The 12,822-nt window shown below is 42.8% G+C and overlaps 1 protein-coding gene across 2 annotated transcripts in view; it reads left to right on the forward strand.

Moving 5' to 3' along the window:
• MATN2 (matrilin 2) overlaps positions 1-12,822 on the forward strand; it is a 132,876-nt gene that overhangs the window by 74,635 nt on the left and 45,419 nt on the right. For both annotated transcript variants that reach the window (XM_017669448.3, XM_017669447.3), the window contains exon 6: positions 9,243-9,365. In XM_017669448.3, the coding sequence (XP_017524937.3) occupies positions 9,243-9,365 (123 nt within the window). The remainder of the gene's footprint in view (positions 1-9,242; positions 9,366-12,822) is intronic.

Below are 12,822 nucleotides of genomic sequence, written 5' to 3' on the forward strand. Positions count from 1 at the left end.
AGCCCTGCCGTATTCAGAGAAAGCAAACAGTAGCCTCAGAGGCAAGCCTCAGGTAGAAGTCCTAGGGCAGTATATGAATGTGGACACCAGTCTGCAGTCAGCTTTGCACTTGTGTGACTCTGCATTGCATAACCCTGTGAGAGGTAGGAGAGGTGCGGGTGGCATCTGATTTCTTTTAGTGATGGATAATGGTTTTCCTCAGCACCTGAAGAGCAGGTCATAAGTCCCTAATGCCACCTCTCAGTTTATCTGTAAAACTCTTTAAACTTGCTGGTCTCACTCATTCCTTCACCAGTGAATAGTGCCTGGAAAATAATAAGTGTTCAATAAACTGAGCTGGTTACTTAGGAGGGAGAAAGTCTGGAAAGGAAAGAAGGAAAAGGATTTGACTAACATTAGAACTGGAACCTAAATTTTATGACTGTAAATCCTGCATTTTCTGTTCTATATCCCATTGGTTTCAGGGGGCCCTCTGCTTCCCACAAATGGTGAATGGGTCTTTTTGCACCTAGAATTTACATTTTCCAACAAACCTTGATTCTTAGCTAAGGATGTGGAAGGAAAAAGCAACAAAACACAAAGTGTAGGTGATGATATGTTCTTTGCAAGTAATTATGAGCATAAAATAGGTTTGTTTGTTGTCACACACTGATGGGGCTAAAAATTCCCCTCATCAGAAGTCCACAAATGGAACTGGTCTCCTAAGCCTTAGAATTGTTTTTTTCTTAATCTGCTGGTGGTGACTGTGGTAAGTGGCAGGGTGCCATTCCACTAACACTGGCAGAAAAGAAGTCAACATGTAAATGTTAGCTCATTATTTATGCTTCATCAGTTTTTACGGCACAAGTAATGTACTTTCATTGAGGGAGTGAAACAGATGAGAAAATCACTATTCATTGTTTGTTGAATTTTCTGCCAGACCTTTCCTGGTATAAATACCTACTTCGAAACACTTTGTTAATGTTGAACAAAATGAGGGCATTCTACTTATTTTGTTTTATATATATTTCTTCCTTCACCAGTGTTAAATGGGTGGAAACTCGGTCTGCTGTTGGGTCAGAAGGAAATCAGGCTGTTGGGAATAAGGCCAGTGGATGAGTTTCAGGAAACAGGGTGAGGGTGTGGAGTTAATTAGGGAGAGGCAGGGAGGGCCCAGAGCTTGCATGGATGACAGAGAATGGATGGGCAGGGGCCGAGGGGGCCACGGTTGGGGCAGGAGGCCTGCCTTGGCACTTGGGAAACTGGAGGGCAGTGAGGAACCCAGTTTTCTGTGAGTTGCCAAATAATTGCCTAATTGTTCCTGTGTAGGCGAGAATTCTTTGTGTGTCTCTGAGGGTTTTGCTGTAACTTCTGGTGTTTGATATTTGTTGAAGAGCAGTGGGCATCTGAGTAGATGCCATGGCTGCCGGGAAGCTGGCGTGGGCTGTGTTTATCAGAGACAGGCATTCTTGCTGCTGCTATCACCATGGAAGAATGTCTGCCTTTCCTCGGGGTGGGGGCAGGGAGGGTGTAAGCAGAAAAATGGGAAAATGGGAGAGACTGCACCGCCAGGGTCTCATCCATCACACGTGCCTGTCATCCTCCTCCTCGGCCAAGCACCTAACGTGTTGGAAGTGAGGCTGGAAGTGAGATGATTAAGTGGTGGCGGGCCTCTGTGGCCAGTTGCCTTGTTTAGGGAGACTGAACAAATTTTCAAAAGGTCAGTTGCTACTCCATGGGGCTATGCTGAGTGCAGAGCAAATGATGGAGATAATAGAGGTCACAAGGTCAGAGAAGAGGGACATCCTAATGAAAGGGTGGGGAAGATCTGGGCAAGGAGGGATAGCAACTGGACAAACATTCAAGGCAAAGGGAGACAGGAAGGGCAATAAGGGGGTTGGTGGTAGCAGTGCTCTCAAAGCTGAATGATCAGGCTGGGTTGGGAGGGTCAGCCCTTGCTCCTGGGAGCTGGTAGATCAGGGAGAGACCGTCAGAGTGAGAATGCCAAACTGGAAGCTGGACAGGCAGCCTGACCTGAGGACATCAACTGGGAGGGCTTGTCGAAGGTGGCGACTCTAGGTATCAGACTTAAAGCAGGAAATTTAGAGGCGAAGTAAAGGCTGGTGGGGACCCTGGAAGCATTTCCTTAGCAGCTGGTCTGGGTGGCCTGCATGTAGATGGGCAGGGAACGTTAAGAACATGGGGAGCACAAATCCCAGTTAATCCAGGATGATCCCAGTTTATGCTTATTGGCTCAGTTCTCAGTAGCCTTACTTTCCCTTTCAGAGGGGTTCCAGTTTGGACAATAAATTGTAGGATCACCCTGGTTAAGGCCAGTCTGACTTGGACAGTTGAGGAGACCAGCTCTTTTGAAGCAGAGGATTTATGCAGGTGTGAAGTAGGAGATGAAGTTGAAGATATCCCGTGGAACCAGAGTGTTCAGGGCTTTGAAAATCAGGCTAAGGAGTCTGGACTTTATCTCTGAAAAAAAGACATTGAAGGGTTTTTAATGGGAGTGACAGATGCAGAACCTCATTTTAGGAAACTTGATCTCATGGTGAACTGCAGGATGGATTCCAGGAGAAAGATGGCGAGGAATGGAAAGACCAGTTAGGAGACTACGGGAAGCCTCCGGAGAGAGGCGAAAAGAGGAGGGCTGGAACAGTGGCTGTGGATCTGGAGCGGGAAGGAGCGCGGGAGGAAAGAAGGTGCTGTGACAAAGTGACGGAACAGGTTTTTAGGAAAGGTCATAAGTAGCTTTAGACAAGGTGAGCTTGAAGTTGAGGTTGGCCACCAGCAAGGATGTGTCAGGAGGGACAGAAAACAGCACTAACATGAGGAGGAGAGGTTAGAACCAATGCTGTGGTCAGGAAGCAGCATTTCTTCCTGAAGTTTAGTTTCCATTTATTTTTCATTTTAAAATTTATTTATTTGTGTGTTTGTTTTAAAAGCATCTGGATCTTCAGTATGGTAGAGCATGGGCTCATCTCCCAGTTCAGCTACCTGCTAGTCATGTGTCATTTAATTTCTGACCCTCAATTTTCGCATCCATAATGTAGAGTACTAATACCCACATTGTAGAGTTTTATGGGATTAAATAAGATAATGAGTAAAATTCCCAATACACCCTAGGCAATTATTGTTGCTATTATTGTTATAACATGTATTATTATCATCATCATTTCCTGGACAGCATGAAGCATGGAGGGAGGAGCAAGTGAAGACCTGAGCCTTGGGTGTAGCCACGTGTAGGGAGTGGGAGGGAGAAGTCGGGGCGGAATGACATCCACGAAGGAACAGCCTAAAGCAGGGGGAAGGGGCATTGGGGAGGGGTGGGTGAGAGAATCAGAAGCTGTGGAATGTGATGGGAAAGGGAATTTCTAAGCTGGATCAGTATTAATGGCATGGTCAGTGAGGCCAAAGGGAACAGAACTTAGAGTAAAAGCCATTGAGTTGAGTCATTGATTCATCTCAGCAAACATTTCCAAACCCTCTGCCAGGTTCTCTGCTTGGCATTAGGGACACAAAGATGACCAGGTCACTGATAATTATGAAGAGGGGTGGGTAAACAGCAGATTTCAAGGGGTAGGGAGAGGGTGGTGATAAAGTGGGGACAGAGAATCTAAATTCATTTAAAGAAGTTTGGTAGAAATTCATTATTTTCAGTTACTGGTGAGTGGATGCAAATGGGTTTTCAGTTTCCATACCTTCACAGCAGTGGTTCTAGAACTTTTGACTTAACCCAGAATTATGACTGTGTCGTGCATGAAAATTCAATTCCTACCCAGACTCAGGACTTTTTGAATATTTCCACACTTTTGAGTTAGTGGAACGTTAAATTCAAGAAATTTATTTTCTCACAGTTCTGGAGGCTAGAAGTCCAAGGTCAAGGTGTCCACAGGGTCGGTTTCTCCTGAGGTCTCTCTCCTTGGCTTGTAGAAGGCTGTCCCCTTCCTGCCTCTGCATATGGTCTTTGCTCTGTGCAAGCACATACATCCCTGGGTCCTCTGTCCAAATTTCCTCTCCCCATGAGGACACCAGTCAGATTGGATTAGGGCCCACCCTAAAGGCCTATCTTAACTGAATCACCTCTTCAAAGGCTTTATCACCAAACACAGTCACATTCTGACTCACTGGGGAGTGGGACTCCAGCATATCAATTTAGGGCAGAGAAGACACAATTCAGCACAGAACGCTTCTCTATTATCAAAATCAATAAGAATCTCTAAGTTCTAAAATCCTGCATATATAAATCCAGCAGTGCCCTAGGGAGGAAAGGTTTGTGAATCTGACTATATGTGTGTCTTATATATACTCAGCAAGTGAATTGGTTCTACCATTTCTCTAAAGTGACCAATTTGGTTTTTCTTATTCTGTCATCAACAAACTTTGAAACCCAAATGCTCCTCTTTGAAATATCCTGTTTCTACCAATCCCATCTCCTTGCAGACTGATTCCTGCTGAGACAACCTTGGAATGTGACCAGATTGCAAATCAGAGACCGTCCATCTCAGGCTTTATTGCTTTGCACCAAAGTAGCGCTTATCCTTGGAGACAGCTGAGCTATTTCTCACATATTAGGCAGAGACTGAATGTGGTGATACTGGCTTCCAGCCCTGAGTTCTTAGCACTTTATGATCTGAAGGGCCAAAGAGCTACAGCCAGGGAATTACTCTTTCAGTTTGTGAAGGCAAATATAGAAATATCAGGCAAAATGACCAAGAAAGGATTTTATTGAAGTCGATGAGGACTTGGAACAACAGAGGCATCTCTAAGTTATACATTCAGTCACTTCCATCCATCTGCCCCTAAACTTGGCCTCTCTTTTTATAAGTACAATTTTGCAACTAAGGAAGTTATGCAAAGAACCCAAAACATGTGGCAAAAGATGTCAGAGTTGAATAGACTTACTGGAACTCTTTCGGCCTTAAAAAATGGTTAGGTTCACATGTCTGGAAGTGTGTTCCTCCATGTCTAATGGTGTACTGATAGCCTCATCCGCTGTCCCCAGCAGCCAGACAGTGAGCCAGGGGGTGGCCCTCAAATCAAGGTGGGATTTGACACTTTGGGAATATTATAAGCCAAGGCCTTGGGACCCAGGAATGCTTGAATCCTACCTTGCTGATCTCTCTTCTCCCCAGAGAGCTATGTACACAGAAAAATAAAATCAGCACGAGAATCAAAGTTCAAGAGAAGCCTTCTTATTCCATGAGATTGGGCCTGTGGTTGGCTGATTGATGGAAAATGTCATTCAAGGAATGGAATCATAAACAAACTATATATCTAAACCTACCTTAGCATTTTACTTTTGTTTAAAACATATAAATGTACTTTAATAAAAATTACTTTTAATTATACTTTTCAAAGCTTACTAATTTTAAGTTCATTTTTAAAATATATGATTTTTAAAAATCTTTTTGCATAAATCATATCCTGTTGTCTATGATTTTGTACTTTGGTTTCTTTAAATTGGAGCAAGAATTTGAAGACTCCTGTAAAACAATCTAAGGACAGAATCCTGGTAAATTTTTAAGAAAATATTCCCTTCTTTTATATATTTTATCCATACCTGGTTCTGCAGTAATTTCAGTTAGTGAATTGCCTTAATTAAGTCTTTCCAAAGCTTTCAATTTAGTCTTCATTTTATCAATTGTTTTAGTGCTTATATTTAACTGGTTGTTATAGTATTTAAGTTGATTACAGTAGATTGTACAAATAGTGTATGTAGGTTTGGAAACAAAAACAACTTTGACTCTTTTGAACCATAGTTCTCAAATTTTAACATGCATCAGAATCACCTGGAGGGCTTGTTAAAACACATATTCCTGGGCCCTGCAACCAGAGTTTCCAATTCAGTAGGTCTGGGGTGAGGCCTGGGAATTTGAATTACTAATAAATTTTCAAGGGCTGAATGCTGCAGCTAGTTCACCAGCACACTTTGACAACCAGTGCTTCATAAGCACACAGTCAACAGTAAAGTACACAGGTGTTCTGGAACACAGGGGCTTCACCAAGGCTGTTTTATAAGCATGCCACTCAGCCCAGGAGCATTCCAGTAGCCTTGAGCATTTAGCATGCTCTGGACATCAGGTCCAATATTTTCAGAAGGCATGAAAAGCACTGATTGATCAGGAGTTGGTTAAGTGTTGGTCAATTAGAAGAGCTCCTTCTGTACAACTTTGTTAACACCTGATCCAACAACGGCTACTCTGTCATAGAGCATTTTGGAAAAAGGCGAGTTTGGAGTATGTGATTTATACTTGAGGCCTGAGCAAAGCCTCCAGAGTCTCCCCAGTCTGATTTGGGGCCAGCATACTCAGGTGTCTCCTTGACGGACATAGATAGCTGGGCTCTGAGATGACATCCCATGGTGTATAAGAGGAAATTCAAAAGAGAGTCGGACTTTCTGCCTTTTAGGTGCAGTGACCTGCCCACTCATCATTTTGGTACTATCAATGTCCTGGAATTTGGAAGTCAGATTAGCACTCTTCTTGGAGGGAATACTAAGAAGTGGGTGGCAGGAGGCAGTTCTGGCTGACTGACAGCAAGCAACCATACCAGGGGTTGGGATATTTTCAAGAGTTAGTGGAACGTTATTGTCATGGCAGATTGTCGTAACGAAGTTCGAGGTAGAGAGTACCTACTGCTAACACAGGCCAGTGTGGGGCACAGCATGGCCCACTCCCGTGACATGTAGTCTAGGGCATCTACCAGGATTTGGTATCCTTAATCTCAGTCTCCTTAGTGACCCCAATTACTTGTTTAATGATACGTTGATTTTTGAGAGATAAGACACTAACTTTTAGAAGGATTGGTGCTAGCTCAATATTTATATTATGACTCAAATCGAGCACCTGGCTAATGTGTCATGACATTCAGACCCTGAGACTATGGGCATGGCCTGTTCCCACCATAGTGACTTGTGTATTAAACCCACAAATATTAGAGGCTAATAGAACTCTTTAGGGAGGTCAAGTTACAAAAATGATACCTGAAATAGAAACTTAATGAAGCCTGGAAGCAAAAGAATAAACACAACACAGGTTATTATGCTTTAAAAATCTTTAGCTTTTCCCCCTTGTATCGTTTGATTATTATGTTAAGATGTCAATATTTTCTCAATGCATGGTTTTGCTTTCTTTAATTGCACACATGTATTAACTTGCAGATTCCATTTCCTTGTTATTATTTACAAGTATTTTATATTAAAATATCCTAAGAGGGAAGCATTTTTTTAAACTAAAAAATCATCCATAAACCTACTTACTACCTTAACCCAGCAAGCATTTTTATTTCTAATTTCCAGGTTTTGCCTTAGAGCTGTTTTACCTGGATATAATCATTGTAAACACGCAACTTTGATTTACTTTTTTCACCGAATTTTATTTACAACTTCTTTCTGTTTGCAACATTAGAATTATAGTGTTAGTAACTGCCTAATGCCCCAAATGGAACTCCCCATCTTCCCCCACAAAACCCACTCCACCCACACCTTCCCCATCTGGTAACAGCAGCTCCAGCCTGTCACATGCTTATGCCCAAATCCCTCGAGTCAGCCTTAATCCCTCCTTTTCTCTCACCTCACCTCTAATCCAGCTGGAATCCTTTTGGCCCCACCATCAACATATACACCTGGCGTATAAATTTCCTAGGGCTGCCATAACAAAGGACCGCAAACAGAGTGACTTAAAATGACAGAAATGTACTGCCTCATAGTTCTGAAGGCTAGAAGTTTGAAATCAAGGTGCTGGCAGAGCCATGCTCCCTCTGACACTTACAGAACCATCCTTCCTTGCTCTGGTGGTTGCTGTTGATCCTTGGCATCTCTAATCTGTCTTCACATGGCCTTCTCTTCTTATAAGGACACCAGGAATATTGGATGAGGGCCCAGCCTAATGACCTCATCTTAACTTGATTGTATCTGCAAAGATCCTATTTTCAAATGAGATCACATTCACAGGTACTGGGGGTTAGGACTTCAACATAGCTTTTTGGGGGGATACAATTCAACCCATAACACCCAGAACCCCACCCCTCACTCGGCCCCACTACCTCTTTCCTACACCATCCTGGTTTAAGCCTCTTCCATTCCTCACTGGGATTATTGTAATAGCCTCCTAGCTGGTTTTCTATTGTCACATTTGCCCTTTCTGGTCTAGTCTCGATTCCTTTGTCCAGAGCCCTCCAGTGACTCCCTACTCAGTCAGGGTAAAAGCCACAGTCGCTGCAGCAGTCTCCTGTCCCTCCTGACCTGCAGTCATTCTCACCACCCGCCCTCTCTGCTGCAGCCACCGAGGCCTCCTTGCTGCTGCTCTAGCCCCGGACACTTCCTCCCAGAAACCCTCATGGCTTGTACCTCATTCAAGACTCGGCCAACTGCCACTTTCTCAGCAAGGCCTTTCCTGACCTTTTCTATTACCCCACACCCTTCTTCCCATATCCCGACTGTCTCTATTCTTTTTTGCCATTTTATGTTTCTCCAGAACACTCTCCACCTTCTAAGAGACTATGTTATATACTTACTTATTTTATTTTTTTGTCCACTTTCACCATCCAAATGGAAGTTCCTCAAGGACTGGAATGTTTGTCTGTAATTATTTGCTCTATCCTTAGCACCTAAAATAGGGCCAGGCCTGGAGTAGGTGTTCAGTAAATATTTGTAGAACTAATGAGAAATAGGCCAGTGCATTTTCTCATAAATTACTAAATAATTTCCTCTTATTAAATGTTCATCTTATTTTCCAGAAGTTCTTTGTCAGTGTAAATAATGCTGCTATAAATAGCTTAGTCCATAGTTAATTTCTCCTTTTTTCAATTATTTCTTTGGGTCACATTCCCAGAGTGAACATTGTCATATTTCCTTCCAAAAGGATTTTTGTCAATTTATAATGCCACCGCCATTAATAACTCTGACTCTGTTTCCACACTGCCTTGCCACCACTGGGTTCTGTCTTTATTTTTGCAGTTTAATAGATGTAAGTATGCCTTGTGACTGTTTTGATTTGCATTTATTTACCTCTTTACAGTTTTTTATATGTTCTTTGTTTATCTTCTGATATAAATTGCCTGATTTAGACGATCCCTGATTTTACTTGTTTCTGGGAGGGAGGCCTTGGAATCATATTTATTTATCCATATTATTTTTTGGGTAACAGTGTTAATACTTATTTATATTTATATTTGCTACAAGTGGGCTTCTGTTATACCATTCCCTTTACCTCTGTTTGTGTTTCTGCTTAAACTCTGCATTTTAATTTTTCCAGCTGTGGACTACTGTGCCTCAGAAAACCATGGATGTGAACACGAGTGTGTAAATGCTGACAACTCTTACTTTTGCCGGTGCCCTAAAGGATTTGCTCTTAACCCAGATAAAAAAACATGCACAAGTAAGTCATGCACCCAGTAATTTTTTTCTTGATGCTATTGCTATGGCCACTGTGGCCATGGAAATCTCCCAAGCACAGGATTATGTGCTAGGGTTCTAAAACCTTCAGCCCCTATTCCTCCTTTGTCAGGCCTTTCTTAGCTTGTCCTGAGGCCATAGCCCATTCTGTCTCAATGTCACCCTTCAGGGCATTTGATGAAGGCATGTTCCCTCGGAGACCGCATGGGAGTGTCTTCCAGCATCTGCTGAGTGTGCTGACTATCATACCACCTTACTCCATGCTGGCTTGGGGTGACTGTGCCCATCGGTATTAACAGGGCTTAAGAAATACTTTCACTGAAACTTTGTGACTTGCGGGCATCAGCTCTGACTCCACACAAGTACAGGAAAATCGGTGATCCTAAAGGAGTTGAATAAGGGCGGGGGTGGGGGTGGGGGTGTGGAAGATGGTTTGCAGAGAATTGCTCATTTTTTGTTCAAGCTATTTTGTTCTATTTGATTTTAACTATACACATAAAAATCAGAAATAATTTGAGCTCCCGAAATCTCACCCTAAAAACTTATAAGCTAAAGGGATCACTAGTTTTGCAAAAGGAATCCAAAAACAGTCAGAGCACTTAAGGGATTGTATATGAATTGTTATCATCCTTTAGAGAAGTTCACTTGAGATGCTTGTTTTTAAAGTATTAGCTCTCAGTCTTTTAAAAAGTGAAGTTTAATAGCAGTTTAGAATAAATCATCTCTGAAACATACATCAATGAAAAAATAGGACTTTAATTCATAAAAAGCTCATGTAACCACAACCTTTCTAAAATCACCTACTATTTAAAGCAGGCTATCCCTGCGTTTTTAAAGCACTTCCTTCTCCAAACTCCCGAAACATAAACTTGCTTTTCAATCCCTAAATATCAGCAGCTTATGAACACCAGAACTGGAGGCAGAGGTGGAATGTGGAACTACAAGGGACACACTAAGTTAAAAAAAAAAAAACATTTCTGGAGCTCTAATCATGTGCTGACAGCAATGAATAAGGCAAGGTCCTTGCTACAGAAGAAGCTATCTTGGCTGAATCTTAAAGGCTCAGGATTGAGTACCCAGGAGGAGGAAAGATGTGCAAAGATAAGAGCCCAGCACATGACTGGCACACAGATGTTTACTGAGAGAATAAGTGAATGAATGAGTGAATGGCTCTGTTCCTAGTCTCCGTTCCCTCCTGAATAGTCTAAGCTACAAACCAGCAGCCTGGGCTGTGGTAATGGCTGGGGAATTGTGGTTGCTGGGCTGATGAGTCAGTTTTCTCCATCAGAGGGGAGGCTTTGTGCTGCCAAGGGGCAGCCTTGGCCTCCTTCTGATCCCAGCTCCTCTGCTTTTTTGCTAGATGACCTTGGGCAAGTTATTTATGCCTCAGTTTCCTCAAATGTAAGAGGGCATGATAACACTGCCTACTTCATAGCACTGCCTTGAAAAGCAATTGTGATAATCCATATAAACCACTTAGCAGTTTGCCTGGTGCTGAGCAAGTTTCTTAAAGGGATGATACTGGCTTCAAAAACTTTACACTGGTTTTTATTGAACATATACAATATACTGAGGTTTAATAGAGCATAAAATATTTGAGACTTGGTCCCAGGCTTCCACTGGAAGCTGGCTGGGGACACAAGTCACACACAGCAGCTCAGTCAACCATGCAAGGTTTGTATGCCCGGAGCTCACAGTGTGATACAGACAAGACCCACAGTGGAAGTTAAGGGAAGGAGGTCTGTTGGGTTAGAACAGGTGGGGGACTGCTGCCTCCCTGGGCTGAAGCCTGGAGGAAAATACATATCCCATCCAGTCTACAGAACTCTCTCCCCACCTGGGGTCACCTGATTTCCACCCCCAGGCCAGTTCCCAGAACCTCCCCCTCCCCTATACTGTGGCTCAATACCTCTCCTCTCCTAGAATCTCTTAGAACATGGAGAATGACAAGCTCTAGGGTGGTTCAGGCAAGAAGTCCATGGAAGTAGACACTGCAGTGTGGGGGCACTGGGAGAGCAGGTCTGGCTGCAGTCAGGGGAGGCGTTGGTCCAGCTGTGAGGTTTTATCAACTAGGCACTGAGCCCAGACGTTCGGCTGTCTCTGGTTCCTGTCAGAATCAAGACCCAGAAGTGGGCCACTCCAATATGTGGGCCGAGAAGGTACTGGGCGCTTAGAGGGTCTGGGCAGGCAGCAGCAGGGAGATGTGTCCCTACAAGGAGGGCCCCCTCCTGCTGTGCTTGGGAGCAGCCCTGAGGGGGGACTGCCTGGAGGAAGGATATGCCAGAGTGGTCCCACGCTGACGCTGTGAGAATGGGAGCAAGGCAGAGTGTGGCTGTAGAAGCCGAGACACTTGGGGGTGCTCCAGATCTGCGGCAGGGATGAGAATGAGAACTGAGAACTAGGGACCCATCTGAGGGACAGAAACAAAGGATGGAGGTAGAAGCTCTGAATCAAGTCTGGTGTCTCATTAGAAATTAATGACACATCACATCGCCATCCAGCCAAGCCAGCCTGGGTACCACTGTGATGTTGGGAGATTAAAATGAATTTTTCCCCACTTCTTATAAACTTGCAAAAACATGAAATAAAATACAAGATACTCAGTTCTTTAAATTTCACTGTCTACTGTTAACCAAAAGTATATTTGAAAGCTAATCCAATTAGTAAGTGTGCAATTATTGTCTAACAAAGATAGATTAGTCAATATAAAATACCAAGCATTAATTTATGATTAAGCCAAAATATATATAATAGAACTTTATTTCCTGAAGAAGAATATAATTAAAAATACATAAGTAGTGTTCAAAAGACCACAACCTTTTTTATCAATTCCTTATCCTAAAGCAACCCATCCAAATTTATCTGAATATTTTCTAGAGGGGAGAAGGGTAAAAACATGTAGATGCCATCAATTTGCAAAATATTGGCAACATTTTGTTTTTATTGTGGCAAAATATGCATAATATAAAATTTACCATTGTACCCATTTTTGAGAGTATAGTTCAATGGCATTAAGTACTTTCATGCACTTGTGCAACCATCACCACCATCCATCCCCAAAATGTTTTCGTCTCCCCAAACTGAAACTCTGTACCCATTAAACAATAACATCCCATTCTTCCCTTCTCCCCCTAGCCCTTGGTGACCACCATTCTATTTTCCGTGTGTGTGAATATTACTACTCTAGGAACCTCATATAAGTGGAGTCATACAATATATGTCCTTTTGTGATTGGCTTATTTCACTTACCATAATATCTTCAAGATTCATCCATGTTGTAGTATGTGTCCAGGTTTCTTTCCTCTTGAAGGCCAAATAATATTCCATTGCAGGTGGTACTATGTCTTGTTTATCTCTTCAATAGGCACTTGGGTTGCTTCCACCTTTTGGCTATGAACATGTGTGTACAACTATCTGTTGAAGTCCCAGCTTTCAGTTCT

Source organism: Manis javanica, chromosome 2 (assembly GCF_040802235.1).
Source record: "Manis javanica isolate MJ-LG chromosome 2, MJ_LKY, whole genome shotgun sequence".
NCBI classification, from domain to species: Eukaryota; Metazoa; Chordata; class Mammalia; order Pholidota; family Manidae; genus Manis; species Manis javanica.